Source organism: Anomaloglossus baeobatrachus, chromosome 2 (assembly GCF_048569485.1).
Source record: "Anomaloglossus baeobatrachus isolate aAnoBae1 chromosome 2, aAnoBae1.hap1, whole genome shotgun sequence".
Taxonomy (NCBI): domain Eukaryota; kingdom Metazoa; phylum Chordata; class Amphibia; order Anura; family Aromobatidae; genus Anomaloglossus; species Anomaloglossus baeobatrachus.
In genome coordinates this window covers 470,083,675-470,098,995 of record NC_134354.1, presented here as the reverse complement: position 1 = coordinate 470,098,995, position 15,321 = coordinate 470,083,675, and the positions used below count along the sequence as shown (strand labels likewise).

The following is a 15,321-nucleotide window of genomic DNA, read 5'->3' as shown; positions in this document are numbered from 1 at the left end:
CATCAGGCCAGGGGTCATTCCACTATGCAGCGGCGGTTCCATCCCATTAACCGCAACCTGCGGGTGGCGTCACATAAATGACTTTCATCTCCCATGTATATAACCCCGTTTTCAAAAAGGCCCCAGGGCATGGTTCCGAGCAACGGCCACCACCAAAGTGACATCCCTAAATAGTGAACTGCCCGGGACCGAGTACCCCATTCCCTGGGTGACACACTCCTGTGTATGTAACATACCAGAGATGGCGGACAGCGGAACAATGTTTTGGCCGATACTCTTTATGTGTAAAAAACAGGAGCTGGAGATTCGTGAAAAACGTCAGATAGCAGTTGGAGATGCAGAAGAAGTGACCCATTTTCATCATGGTCTGGCGGTACAGTTTAAACTAGCCCCGGCAATCAATAACAAGAAGTGGACTTATCTTACAATACTACTTGTGAATCAGTTTGTCTAGCAGAAAATGGATTTGGAGGATATTATACTGTAAATGCTGTGCTAAACAGTACGATTTTAATTTGTATTCTGTCCTTATCTCTGAACCTGCAGTTTCCCTACAAGTGAAGTAACAATATGTCTTGTGAAAATGATTAACTGTATCTTTGGATTATTTATTTAATGGACAATAAGGCTATTTGTTTATGGTTTGGCAAACACAATGTGGTCTATTTTTTTCTCTTCGATTTACATCATCAAAGATTTATGGGCTTTCTGTATTTGCTGTTTTAATTACCATATGAATATAAAATGACACTAGGTAATTAGCTGTGCTATAATTGTAAGCTGGAAAACATTCATCTTAAGCACTACATGGGATTTCTGTGGGTGTCTGTATGCAACGACTTTGTGTAACACATAAAAAGATGACAGCGTCCATTAAATGAGTACAACACAGTGACAAATATCACACATTATCTTTTCACCTTTACACATTTGTTTTTCTGCCTTTAAAGAGGTAATCCACCACTTTTCCATTCATGGCCTATCCTTAGGATAGGTTATCAACGTCTGATTGGCCGGGGTCTGATACCCTTCACCCCCAACGATCAGCTGCTGTCAGTGCCCGCAGAGAAAGCAGGCAGCCAGAAATGCTTATTTCCAGAGCTGCCCTGTCTTCTGATAGCGGCCGCAAACTGATACTGCACATCCACCTCCTATCGATTTGAAAGGGAAATGGAAGTGCAGAACCTGCTGGCAGTGGCCACAGTCAGTTGACGGGCAGCTCCAGAAATGAGCATTTGTGACAGCCTGCTGCAGCCGCCAACACCGAGGACAGACACTGGCAGCCAACACACCACAACATCTTTGGATTCAGGGTGGTTATCATGTAACACTTGATGGTTATCGGCTGTACGATGCTTTGACTGAGAGCCATATCAGCGGACTCTCATACACAGGAACTCTTGTTCGGCCTAGCGCTCCTGTATCCTCTTTGAGAAAACCGCTGACTGATACAGTAGCTGGTGGCTTATCTCTGGAAGAACAATGTGATTGTCAGATCAAGATCAGACATAAGGAACTGACATCTCTTCTGCCAATTAGTTGTCCACCACCCCCATTCACATTAGACCATTGGCCAAACTCATCTATATACTGGCACTGGTCAAATGTCTATGGAGGCGTTTAGTACAAGCCACAGTTCTTCTCACTGTCTTAGGACATAGCAGGCAACGGCAGAACTTGTTATCACAATTAATAGTCCTTTACATTTTTTCAGGCTACAATCCCACTCAGGGTGGCCACATGCTATTTTTTCCATATTACCTGTAGGTTAAGCATGCTGGTGCAATTAATTACTGCTTACAGTGTAGCATCATCTCTACTTGCCCACTTTTGATCTCGACTTCCATCTAATTCTCAAAGCCTCTCACAGGTACAATTGAAAGCCACTTTCACTATTTAGAGCCACCAAACTCTCCACCAGACTGCCACAGCCCGCACTCCTGAGTCTTATGCAGAATTACCAAACTACCGTTTCTTTAGGCTTCATTTTATTCCACAGACCCACTTGGAACAGAACTGATGTTGCAGTGGGCTCATGGGTGACCTGTGACCTCAATCAGCCTGTGTAATCACCGCTCACAATATGCATCACAGCACAGTGGCCGCATGATAAAGATTTACATGTATTACTTATAATGAAAAATAATACATCATATACAGTTAAGTCCAGAAATATTTGGACAGTGACACAATTTTCGCGAGTTGGGCTCTGCATGCCACCAGATTGGATTTGAAATGAAACCTCTACAACAGAATTCAAGTGCAGATTGTAACGTTTAATTTGAAGGTTTGAACAAAAATATCTGATAGAAATTGTAGGAATTGTACACATTTCTTTACAAACACTCCACATTTTAGGAGGTCAAAAGTAATTGGACAAATAAACCAAACCCAAACAAAATATTTTTATTTTCAATATTTTGTTGCGAATCCTTTGGAGGCAATCACTGCCTTAAGTCTGGAACCCATGGACATCACCAAACGCTGGGTTTCCTCCTTCTTAATGCTTTTCCAGGCCTTTACAGCCGCAGCCTTCAGGTCTTGCTTGTTTGTGAGTATTTCCGTCTTAAGTCTGGATTTGAGAAAGTGAAATGCATGCTCAATTGGGTTAAGATCTGGTGATTGACTTGGCCATTGCAGAATGTTCCACTTTTTTGCACTCATGAACTCCTGGGTAGCTTTGGCTGTATGCTTGGGGTCATTGTCCATCTGTACTATGAAGCGCCGTCCAATCAACTTTGCGGCATTTGGCTGAATCTGGGCTGAAAGTATATCCCGGTACACTTCAGAATTTATCCGGCTACTCTTGTCTGCTGTTATGTCATAAATAAACACAAGTGACCCAGTGCCATTGAAAGCCATGCATGCCCATGCCATCACGTTGCCTCCACCATGTTTTACAGAGGATGTGGTGTGCCTTGGATCATGTGCCGTTCCCTTTCTTCTCCAAACTTTTTTCTTCCCATCATTCTGGTACAGGTTGATCTTTGTCTCATCTGTCCATAGAATACTTTTCCAGAACTGAGCTGGCTTCATGAGGTGTTTTTCAGCAAATTTAACTCTGTCCTGTCTATTTTTGGAATTGATGAATGGTTTGCATCTAGATGTGAACCCTTTGTATTTACTTTCATGGAGTCTTCTCTTTACTGTTGACTTAGAGACAGATACACCTACTTCACTGAGAGTGTTCTGGACTTCAGTTGATGTTGTGAACGGGTTCTTCTTCACCAAAGAAAGTATGCGGCGATCATCCACCACTGTTGTCATCCGTGGACACCCAGGCCTTTTTGAGTTCCCAAGCTCACCAGTCAATTCCTTTTTTCTCAGAATGTACCCGACTGTTGATTTTGCTACTCCAAGCATGTCTGCTATCTCTCTGATGGATTTTTTCTTTTTTTCAGCCTCAGGATGTTCTGCTTCACCTCAATTGAGAGTTCCTTAGACCGCATGTTGTCTGGTCACAGCAACCGCTTCCAAATGCAAAACCACACACCTGTAATCAACCCCAGACCTTTTAACTACTTCATTGATTACAGGTTAACGAGGGAGATGCCTTCAGAGTTAATTGCAGCCCTTAGAGTCCCTTGTCCAATTACTTTTGGTCCCTTTAAAAAGAGGAGGCTATGCATTACAGAGCTATGATTCCTAAACCCTTTCTCCGATTTGGATGTGAAAACTCTCATATTGCAGCTGGGAGTGTGCACTTTCAGCCCATATTATATCTATAATTATATTTCTGAACATGTTTTTGTAAACAGCTAAAATAACAAAACTTGTGTCACTGTCCAAATATTTCTGGACCTAACTGTAAATCATGCACAGCCGTTTTCCTTTCCCACCATTTGTATGACAAATGTGGTTAGGTATTTCACGCAAAGTGCTAATTTCTCAGAGCCAGTGTTAACGTAACAGCAATTCCAAAACAAGAACATAATATCTTTGAGCACAATTTTTTTATCTACTGACGTGTTGTCACGCTCCCCGGGTCCTCGGCTCCCCTCCCCGGGTCCTCTGCTCCGCTCCCCGGGTCCTCAGTCCCGCTCCCCGGCTCACCTGCCACGCTCCCCGCTCTCCAGCCTCCGGTGCCCGTCCTTCCCAGGTTCCCTGGCCTCCGATCCCGGCGTCTGACGGCTTCCCAGGCCCTGGCCGGCTCCCCTGCGTCCTCCCCTCAGCTTCCTTCCCTGGCTTCTGGCACCCGGGCGGCGCGCATGCGCATTAGGGCGCGCGCGCGGTCACTGACCCTTTCTTAAAGGGCCAGCGTCCATTAACAGGAAATGAAGCTAAACAGGTACAGGGTATATAAGGGTTTATTGTCCAAGGGGGCGGGGCCTGATCTTCGTGTTTTCCAAGCTAGGAGTCAGGTCTCCTTGTGTCTCCTTGCCATACTCACGTATCTCTCTTCTAGAGCTGATCCTGCCTCGGCATCCGGTCCTGCTGAATCCCGAACCCCGCACGCTGTCCGTCTGCCATCTGACAGTCCGTACCATCTCGGATCCCTGCGGTGACCCGTCATCTCGCTCCAAAGGTTCCGGACCCCGCCTGACCTCATCTCGGCTTCCGAACCTGAGCTACGTCACCCGGACTACCATCTGTGACTCCGTGGTCCCAGGGACTTCTCCGTTACAATCACTTGCACGGACTGTTCTGCTGCCCATAGTGCTTCAGCTACCGGACTCCTTACCACCATCTTAGAGTTCGGACCAGTGGATCCACCTCCTGGGTCTGCCCGACCGCCTGGCCCTGACAGTAAGATCAGGCCATGGATCCCGCTGCAGCACTAGCGGCCTTGCAAGAGGAACTCCAACGCCAGCGTGAAGTCCAGACCCGCATGTTGAACTTTTTGACTTCCGTGGACACCCGCCTGTACACGTTACAAGCGGCAGTTACGCCTTCAACATTCCGGGCCTCCACTAGTCAATCCACGGCTCCCGCACCCGTGGCAGCCTCTTCGGATGCTTCCCGACTCCGTTTGGCTTCACCACCTCGTTATGCCGGAGATCCCAAGACCTGCAGGGGCTTCATAAACCAATGCTCCCTTCATTTCACGCAGCTGCCACATTTGTTTGCCTCCGACCAAGCCAAGGTCGCCTTCATCATGTCTCACCTAGAGGGCGAGGCACTGGCGTGGATGAATCCCTTGTGGGAGAAGGAGGACCCTATGACCAAGGACCTTCAAGAGTTCCTGCAGGCCTTTCGCAGCACCTTCGACGAGCCGGGACGCGCCTCTGCGTCTGCTTCATCCCTTCTCCGCTTACGTCAAGGAACACTGACGGTAGGCCAATATGCCATCCGTTTCCGCACTTTGGCTTCAGAACTCGGGTGGAATAATGAGGCCCTAACAGCCGCCTTCTGGGAAGGACTCTCGAGTCGCATCAAAGACGAGTTGGCGGGTCGTGACGTACCCTCCACCCTAGATGCCCTGATTGCCCTAGCAACTCGAGTGGACATTCGTTTTCAGGAGCGCTCCAAAGAGCTATCTCGTGAGAGACGTCCGGTACGGCATTCCTCTCCTCCACGGAAGCCCTCCGTACCTCAGTCATCAACAGCTGGGATTCCCGTCCACGAGCCCATGCAGATTGACCGAGTACGGCGGTCTGAACAACGTCGAGCAGAGCGGCTCGCCAAGGGTCTCTGCTTTTACTGCGGAGAGGGCACACATCTCCTACGCTCCTGTCCGGAAAGGCCGGGAAACTCCAAAGCCTAGGGTTGGTAGGAGAGGCCACCCTAGGTGCTGGGACTCTCTCAGACCCGGTTATGTGGACCGTGCAAGTGTCAGCGGGAGAGACGCGCTTCACGGCTGAGGCATACCTCGACTCTGGAGCAGCAGGCAATTTCATCCAGCAGGCCACGGTGGACAAGTACCAGTTGCCTGTTACTCTACTCGATAAGCCCCTAGTGATTGCCTCTGTGGATGGGAGACCCCTCGCTGATACCATCTCCTGGGTCACCAGGCCGGTCGAACTGCGTATCGGTGCCCTGCACACCGAGAACATCGCTCTCTACGTCCTCCCACACATGTCCCATCAAATCCTGCTGGGACTTCCCTGGTTGCGGACACACGAACCATCAGTCAGCTGGGGCACTGGCGAAATCACCCGATGGGGCTCCGCCTGTCATGAGAGGTGTCTGAAGTCTATACAACCCATCCGACGACCTCCGGTTCCAGAGAACCTACCGGAACTGCCCTCGGCCTATTAGTCCTTCGCAGACGTTTTTGACAAGAAGGAGTCTGAGGTACTTCCGCCACACCGTCCCTACGATTGCGCCATCGACCTGCTCCCAGGAACAACACCACCTCGAGGACGGATATATCCGTTGTCTCCAGCCGAAACCAGGGCCATGTCTACCTACATCACAGAAAGCCTGGCAAAGGGATTCATCCGGAGATCCTCCTCTCCTGCGGGAGCAGGCTTCTTCTTCGTTAAGAAGAAAGAGGGTGACCTACGCCCATGCATTGACTACCGGGGTTTGAATCAGATCACCATAAAAAACAAGTACCCCCTGCCGCTCATCCCCGAATTGTTCGACCGGCTCAGAGGAGCCCGTGTGTTCACCAAACTGGATCTTCGGGGTGCCTACAACCTAGTTCGTATCCGCTCTGGGGACGAATGGAAGACCGCGTTTAATACTCGCGATGGGCACTATGAATACTGCGTAATGCCCTTCGGTCTGTGTAACGCTCCTGCCGTATTCCAAGAATTGGTGAACGACATTTTCCGGGACCTCCTCTACATCTGTGTAGTAGTTTATCTGGATGACATCCTTGTCTTCTCTCCGGACCTCCAGACCCACAGAGAGAACGTACGGCTGGTTCTACAGAGACTGAGAGAGAATCGTCTCTACGCCAAATATGAGAAGTGTGTCTTTGAGCAGTCTTCTCTCCCTTTCCTGGGATACATCATCTCGGGTACAGGGCTGCAGATGGATCCAAAGAAGGTCTCCTCCATTCTCAACTGGCCTCCCCCTTCTGGACTGAAGGCAATCCAACGGTTCCTGGGATTCGCCAACTACTACCGCCAGTTTATCCCTCACTTCTCTGCCCTGACTGCTCCTCTCTCCGCCTTGACCAAGAAGGAGGCTAATCCAAAGGACTGGTCACCTGCGGCCGACGCCGCGTTTTGCTCTCTGAAGCGAGCATTTGCCTCCTCTCCTGTACTCCACCGACCGGAGTTAAACCGCCAGTTCACCTTGGAGGTGGATGCCTCCTCCTCAGGAGCCGGAGCAGTGCTCATGCAGAAGTCCTCCTCCGGGAAGATGGTGACTTGCGGTTTCTTCTCCAAGAGCTTCTCAGCGCCTGAACGTAATTACACCATCGGTGACCGAGAACTATTGGCGGTCAAACTGGCTCTGGAGGAGTGGCGCTACCTCCTGGAAGGAGCAGTGTACCCCGTGATTATCTACACGGACCACAAGAACCTGGAATACCTTCGGTCCGCTCAGCGACTGAACCCACGGCAAGCCAGGTGGTCCTTATTCTTTGCCAGGTTTGATTTCCAGCTCCATTTCCGACCCGCGGACAAGAATGTACGCGCTGATGCCCTGTCTAGGTCTCTCATGCCCATGGAGCAGGAGGAAGAGAGTACCCAACCTATCATCTCTCCTAGCAAGATTATTCCGGTGGCTCCTGTCACCCTGGCCCAGATACCGCCCGGGAAGACCTATGTCTCTGAGACCGACAGGCAAAAAGTCTTACACTGGGGTCATGCCTCAAAAACAGCCGGTCATGCTGGTCAGAAGAGAACATGGGGTGCGATTGTACGCCATTACTGGTGGCCATCCCTTCGCACGGACGTCGCTGCTTTCGTCTCTGCCTGCTCCTCTTGTGCCAGGAACAAGACGCCCAAGCACCTGCCATATGGCCGTCTTCTGCCTCTGCCTATACCCTCAGTTCCATGGCAACACATAGCGATGGACTTTATTACGGACTTGCCGTTATCCTCCGGGCACACAGTCATATGGGTCGTGGTGGACCGGTTCTCCAAAATGGCTCACTTCGTCCCTATGGCCGGACTGCCCTCTGCTCAGGAACTCGCGGAAGCCTATATACATCACATCTTCCGCTTGCATGGCTTTCCATCCCACATCGTGTCCGACAGGGGAACTCAGTTCACCTCCCGCTTCTGGAGGGCGCTCTGCAAACATCTGGGAGTGACTCTGGACTTTTCTTCTGCTTACCATCCTCAGTCTAATGGCCAAGTGGAGAGGGTCAATCAAATCTTGACCTCCTTCTTACGTCACTATGTCAACGCCCATCACGACGACTGGTCCACGCTTCTGCCTTGGGCTGAATTCTCCCATAACCACCACATCAGTGAGTCGTCCTCCAAGTCTCCCTTCCATGTCGTTTACGGACTTCAGCCCTCCGTCCCGTTGCCTATATCCCCTTCTTCGGATGTCCCTGCTGCTGATACTGTAGCCCGTGACTTCGCTACCATTTGGGACTCTGTCAAGGCGTCCCTTGGGCGCGCTTCCCAGCGGATGAAGAAACACGCCGACAAGAGGCGCCTGGACCCTCCGTGTTTCTCTCCTGGTGACCTGGTCTGGCTTGCTTCCCAGTACATCCGATTGAAGATACCTTCCTACAAGCTGGGTCCTCGCTACATCGGGCCATTTAAGGTCCTCAGCAAGATCAACGAGGTCTCCTACAAACTGAGGCTTCCGGCCACGATGCGGATTCCCAACTCCTTCCACGTCTCTCTGCTCAAGCCGGTTTTCCTTGGTCCCTTCTCCTCTGCTGCCAGTCCGGCTCCTCCTCCTATTGCCGAGGACGACATCTATGCGGTAAGGGATATCGTGGCCATGAAGACTGTTCGAGGCCGACAGTTCTTCCTGGTGGACTGGGAGGGGTATGGTCCTGAGGATAGGTCCTGGGAGCCCAGGGAGAACGTGGGCACTCCTCTGATCCGTACCTTCATGTCCCGGTTGCGGGGAGGGGGGCGTGGGGGGGGGTACTGTCACGCTCCCCGGGTCCTCGGCTCCCCTCCCCGGGTCCTCTGCTCCGCTCCCCGGGTCCTCAGTCCCGCTCCCCGGCTCACCTGCCACGCTCCCCGCTCTCCAGCCTCCGGTGCCCGTCCTTCCCAGGTTCCCTGGCCTCCGATCCCGGCGTCTGACGGCTTCCCAGGCCCTGGCCGGCTCCCCTGCGTCCTCCCCTCAGCTTCCTTCCCTGGCTTCTGGCACCCGGGCGGCGCGCATGTGCATTAGGGCGCGCGCGCGGTCACTGACCCTTTCTTAAAGGGCCAGCGTCCATTAACAGGAAATGAAGCTAAACAGGTACAGGGTATATAAGGGTTTATTGTCCAAGGGGGCGGGGCCTGATCTTCGTGTTTTCCAAGCTAGGAGTCAGGTCTCCTTGTGTCTCCTTGCCATACTCACGTATCTCTCTTCTAGAGCTGATCCTGCCGCGTCATCCGGTCCTGCTGAATCCCGAACCCCGCACGCTGTCCGTCTGCCATCTGACAGTCCGTACCATCTCGGATCCCTGCGGTGACCCGTCATCTCGCTCCAAAGGTTCCGGACCCCGCCTGACCTCATCTCGGCTTCCGAACCTGAGCTACGTCACCCGGACTACCATCTGTGACTCCGTGGTCCCAGGGACTTCTCCGTTACACTCACTTGCACGGACTGTTCTGCTGCCCATAGTGCTTCAGCTACCGGACTCCTTACCACCATCTTAGAGTTCGGACCAGTGGATCCACCTCCTGGGTCTGCCCGACCGCCTGGCCCTGACACGTGTCAAAGGGACATGCTAATAAAAAACAAAAAACTGTAGATGGGGACCTAGATAATGAATTTGAACAACACTTTTAGCATTCTTCCAAATGCTGTACTGTTTTAGTTCAAAATGCAAAAGGTATGTGTCTTAAATGATGCTATTGCACTTTCCATTGATCTAAAGGTACTTTTTATGTGCATGCTATGGGCATCAGACAGATGAGGCAGTAAAAACCTAGGAAAATAACTTTAAATTTTATGATTAATGGGGTTGTCCACTATATGGACAATCCCTATTTAAGTGACATCATCCTTCCTTGAAAAATTATAAAAAACATATATTAACATCCCACACCAGCAACGTTGCAATTATGTCGCCAATGGATCTACCAGGGTTCGTGAGGCAATATTATGTCACAAGTGCCCTGCCGCCAATTATTGCCCTGCAGCCAATTATTGACCGCTGTTGGGCTGCTGCATCCTTACATTCCTCTAACAAATGTCGACATATTGGCTGCAGGGCTGGATGCGTCGTGGAACCTCATGTGGATTATGCCAGACCTGGAGGGGTATTTGGGGATTTTAATAAAGTCGTGAAAGAGGGTGTTTTGTTTTTTTGTCTTTTATTCCAAATAAAGAATTTTTTTGGGCGTATGTTTATTTTCTTTAACTTACAGGTTAATCATGGCTGGGTATCTCATAGACGCCTGCCATGATTAACCTAGGACTTAGTGGCAGCTATGTGCTGCCATTAACTCCTTATTGCCCTGATTGCCACCGCACCAGGGCAATTCGGGATGAGCCAGGTAGAGTCTCGGGACTGTTGCATCTAATGGATGCAGCAATTTCGTTCGGCTGCTGGCTGAAATTTTTAGGCTGGGGGGCTCCCCATAACGTGGGGCTCCCCACCCTGAGAATACCAGCCTTCAGCCATGTAGCTTTACCTTGGCTGGCATCAAAATTGGGGGGGACCGCATGCCATGTTTTTTAATTATTTATTTATTTTACTGCACTACATAGACCCACCCACTGGCGGCTGTGATTGGTTCCAGTGAGACAGCTGTCACTCGGAGTGGGGGATCATCTGAATGCAACCAATCATAGGCGCCGGTGTGTGGGGGAAGCAGTGAATACGAGATGGAATAATGAGTGGCCGGCATTTTCAAAAGCAGGAGCAGCCGCCGGAGCTTTGAGACAGCCGTGCAGTGCCGCGCCGGTGATTGGTCAGTGATCAGTGTGTATGAGAGCGGGGGATAGAGGGAGAGAACGACAGACAGAGAGAGACCAACCGACAGAGAGAGAAAGATCGACGGACAGACAGAGAGAGGAGTATAGCTGGGTCGGCATTTACAGAATTGTGGTCTGGCAATTTATGGAACTGCTTGCAGCTACTGGACACTTTCTTCAGCCCTTAGAAGGAATATTTATTAGTTGGATCTAAGAACGCTCTCCTGCACACAATACAGTCTATCACCACCGCCAGCTCCCTATCACTGCGTGTTCACAAAATGGCCACTGGCTTATATAGCCCCTATGACTCTATGCGGCCAAGCCAATCACAGTAACACCACAACAAAGATGGCTGCGGCGTTATTGTGAGGGCAAACAACATCAGATGTGTTCATTGGCTGGAAAGCAAGTGCCAGGAAGGCAGAAATGAAAATGAAAGTATCGGAGCGGATGCTGTTTTATCCGTCGGATAGCGAATAGGGAGAATAGCCTGTTATCCATCAGATAACGAATAGTGGCTGATCCCTAATATTTATATAAAAGAAAACTAAATCAGCATGTGTCTTAATTTGACCAGAATTGTACATATACAGTCAGGGCCAGAAATATTTGGACAGTGACACAAGTTTTGTTATTTTAGCTGTTTACAAAAACATGTTCAGAAATACAATTATATATATAATATGGGCTGAAAGTGCACACTCCCAGCTGCAATATGAGAGTTTTCACATCCAAATCGGAGAAAGGGTTTAGGAATCATAGCTCTGTAATGCATAGCCTCCTCTTTTTCAAGGGACCAAAAGTAATTGGACAAGGGACTCTAAGGGCTGCAATTAACTCTGAAGGCGTCTCCCTCGTTAACCTGTAATCAATTAAGTAGTTAAAAGGTCTGGGGTTGATTACAGGTGTGTGGTTTTGCATTTGGAAGCTGTTGCTGTGACCAGACAACATGCGGTCTAAGGAACTCTCAATTGAGGTGAAGCAGAACATCCTGAGGCTGAAAAAAAAGAATAAATCCATCAGAGAGATAGCAGACATGCTTGGAGTAGCAAAATCAACAGTCGGGTACATTCTGAGAAAAAAGGAATTGACTGGTGAGCTTGGGAACTCAAAAAGGCCTGGGCGTCCACGGATGACAACAGTGGTGGATGATCGCCGCATACTTTCTTTGGTGAAGAAGAACCCGTTCACAACATCAACTGAAGTCCAGAACACTCTCAGTGAAGTAGGTGTATCTGTCTCTAAATCAACAGTAAAGAGAAGGCTCCATGAAAGTAAATACAAAGGGTTCACATCTAGATGCAAACCATTCATCAATTCCAAAAATAGACAGGCCAGAGTTAAATTTGCTGAAAAACACCTCATGAAGCCAGCTCAGTTTTGGAAAAGTATTCTATGGACAGATGAGACAAAGATCAACCTGTACCAGAATGATGGGAAGAAAAAAGTTTGGAGAAGAAAGGGAACGGCACATGATCCAAGGCACACCACATCCTCTGTAAAACATGGTGGAGGCAACGTGATGGCATGGGCATGCATGGCTTTCAATGGCACTGGGTCACTTGTGTTTATTGATGACATAACAGCAGACAAGAGTAGCCGGATGAATTCTGAAGTGTACAGGGATATATTTTCAGCCCAGATTCAACCAAATGCCGCAAAGTTGATCGGACGGCGCTTCATAGTACAGATGGACAATGACCCCAAGCATACAGCCAAAGCTACCCAGGAGTTCATGAGTGCAAAAAAGTGGAACATTCTGCAATGGCCAAGTCAATCACCAGATCTTAACCCAATTGAGCATGCATTTCACTTGCTCAAATCCAAACTTAAGACGGAAAGACCCACAAACAAGCAAGACCTGAAGGCTGCGGCTGTAAAGGCCTGGCAAAGCATTAAGAAGGAGGAAACCCAGCGTTTGGTGATGTCCATGGGTTCCAGACTTAAGGCAGTGATTGCCTCCAAAGGATTCGCAACAAAATATTGAAAATAAAAATATTTTGTTTGGGTTTGGTTTATTTGTCCAATTACTTTTGACCTCCTAAAATGTGGAGTGTTTGTAAAGAAATGTGTACAATTCCTACAATTTCTATCAGATATTTTTGTTCAAACCTTCAAATTAAACGTTACAATCTGCACTTGAATTCTGTTGTAGAGGTTTCATTTCAAATCCAATGTGGTGGCATGCAGAGCCCAACTCGCGAAAATTGTGTCACTGTCCAAATATTTCTGGACCTAACTGTATTTGATAGCAATGAGCATTTATAACAAAACTCCCATATTGTGAAATGCTTCAAATGTTTCATAAAAATGTTGTTTTTTTAATTATATTATTATGTGCATACCACAATTACATCACTAATGGTATAAGTAATGTATACTATGTGTTGGAGTAAATAATATACACATTAATGAAAGTAAAATTCTTTTTCTTTCCTACAGATGGTGTAACGTCTTTCACCGGTCAACCTCCCATCAATCCTGCAAAATCTCATAGCATTGACATGTCTCATCATGCATTAGGAGAAATTATGGGTTTGTTAAACAAGGCAGTGTATCAAGCCATAATTCAGTAAGTACATGAAGACAGAGTAAAATATATCGTCATATATTCAACATTGTTAAATGGAACCCATTACCAGGTTTTTGCTATCTAACCTGCAGGTTTACTAGTCATCTAGTAATTATCTCCTGCTGATAACATAGTAATTTTATAAAAACTACCCTAATGACACATTACTGGAATCAGGTTCTCTGGCCCTACATTATGCCTATTAGATAGCTTTAAATGGGTGGTTCATTCATTTTTTACATTTTCCTATCAATTTAACTTGGTATTTCAATTGTCTTCTACATTACCTTATGTTTTCAGTTCTGACACTTAGCGGCACTATCTACCTCCCTCAGTGCCAATAACATGAACCCCTGGCTGCTGTAGCCGCTGGCAGCTTCTGGGGTCTCAGAGTCGACATTACATCAGCAGCTTCAGCTGCAGCTCATCCTTACTGACTGGGCTGTGGATGGTGCTGCACTGCACGTCACAGTCCAGTATCAAGAGGAGAGTTTACTTACCCATCCTGCAGCTGTGTGCAGTGCAGGTCGGCATCAGGATCGATAGGAGAGGAAGAGGAGGAGTCATGTTCGGTGAGTATCTTTTTGCACAGGGGTGGGTGGAGGGCACAGAGCAGTACGGGTGGGCAGAGCTGTGCGAGGTGAGCAGAGCGGATGAGCAGAGCAGTGCAGGTGTGAGCAGGGCAGTGTGGGTGAGCGGAGCAGTGTGGGGGGCAGTACGGGTGAGCAGAGCAGTGCGGGTGAGCAGAACACTGCGGGAGGGCAAAGCAGTGCAGGAATGAGCACAGCAGTGCAGGGATAAGCAGAGCAGTGCGGTAGAGGTAGAGCAGTGCAGGTGAGCAAAGCAGTGTGGGGGATGCAGAGCAGTACGGAGGAGGCAGAGCATCGCGGGGGGGCGGAGCAGTTCGGGAGAGCAGAGAAGTTCTGTGAGGCACAGCAATGTAGGTGTGCAGAGCAGGCGGGAGAGGCAGAGCAGAGCAGGCGAACACAGAGTGGAGCAGCGCAGGGAACAGAGCAGTGCGGGGGATGCAGAGCAGCGCAGGGGGATGCAGAGCAAAGGAACACAGAGCAGTGCAGGGTGACGCAGAGTAGCACAGGGAACAAGGAGCAGCGCTGGGAACAGAGCTGTGCAGCTCTCCCAGTCAATGGCTAAAGTTCTGTCTTTCATTGACTGAGACAGTGAGTATGGATCGTCGTGGGACCCCCTTATTGGATAATTGTGGGACCCCTTTATTGGATTACGTCGGACACGGATTGGGGATTTTGCAGGGGAATAAATTGGTGAATGAGGGTGTCTCTTGTGGGTTTCCTCCGGGTACTCCGGTTTCCTCCCACACTCCAAAGACATATAGATAGGGACTCTAGATTGTGAGCCCCAATGGGGACAGTGTTGCCAATGTATGTAAAGTGCTGTGGAATTAATAGCGCTATATAAATTAATAAAATTATTATTATTATTATTTCTGTAATTTTCTATTTTGATGTTTTTCAGGTTTGCATTTTTGAATCACCGTGAGACCTCACTATGGATTACGTCGGACATTTTTTATTTATTTTTTTAAATTGTAATAAATTGGTGAACGAGGGCTGTAGTCGGGGAATGTTTGTCCAAATAAAATTTATTTTTCTTTGTTCAACTACTGGATTAGAAAAGGGGGGTATATGATAGACGCACACCATTTCCAGGGCTTGATGTTAGCTGGCAATTCACAGCTGACATCAACCCCATGGATTACATTATTTGCCACTGCACCATGGCAACGGGAAGAGCTGATGCAAAGTGCCAGGATTGGCACATCTAATGGATGC

General features: G+C 48.7%; 1 protein-coding gene across 1 annotated transcript in view; it reads left to right on the top strand.

Annotated features, from left to right (window-relative positions):
* LOC142291659 (uncharacterized) overlaps positions 1-15,321 on the top strand; it is a 1,021,181-nt gene that overhangs the window by 681,565 nt on the left and 324,295 nt on the right. The window contains exon 83 of the mRNA XM_075336344.1: positions 13,439-13,513. Within this exon, the coding sequence (XP_075192459.1) occupies positions 13,439-13,513 (75 nt within the window). The remainder of the gene's footprint in view (positions 1-13,438; positions 13,514-15,321) is intronic.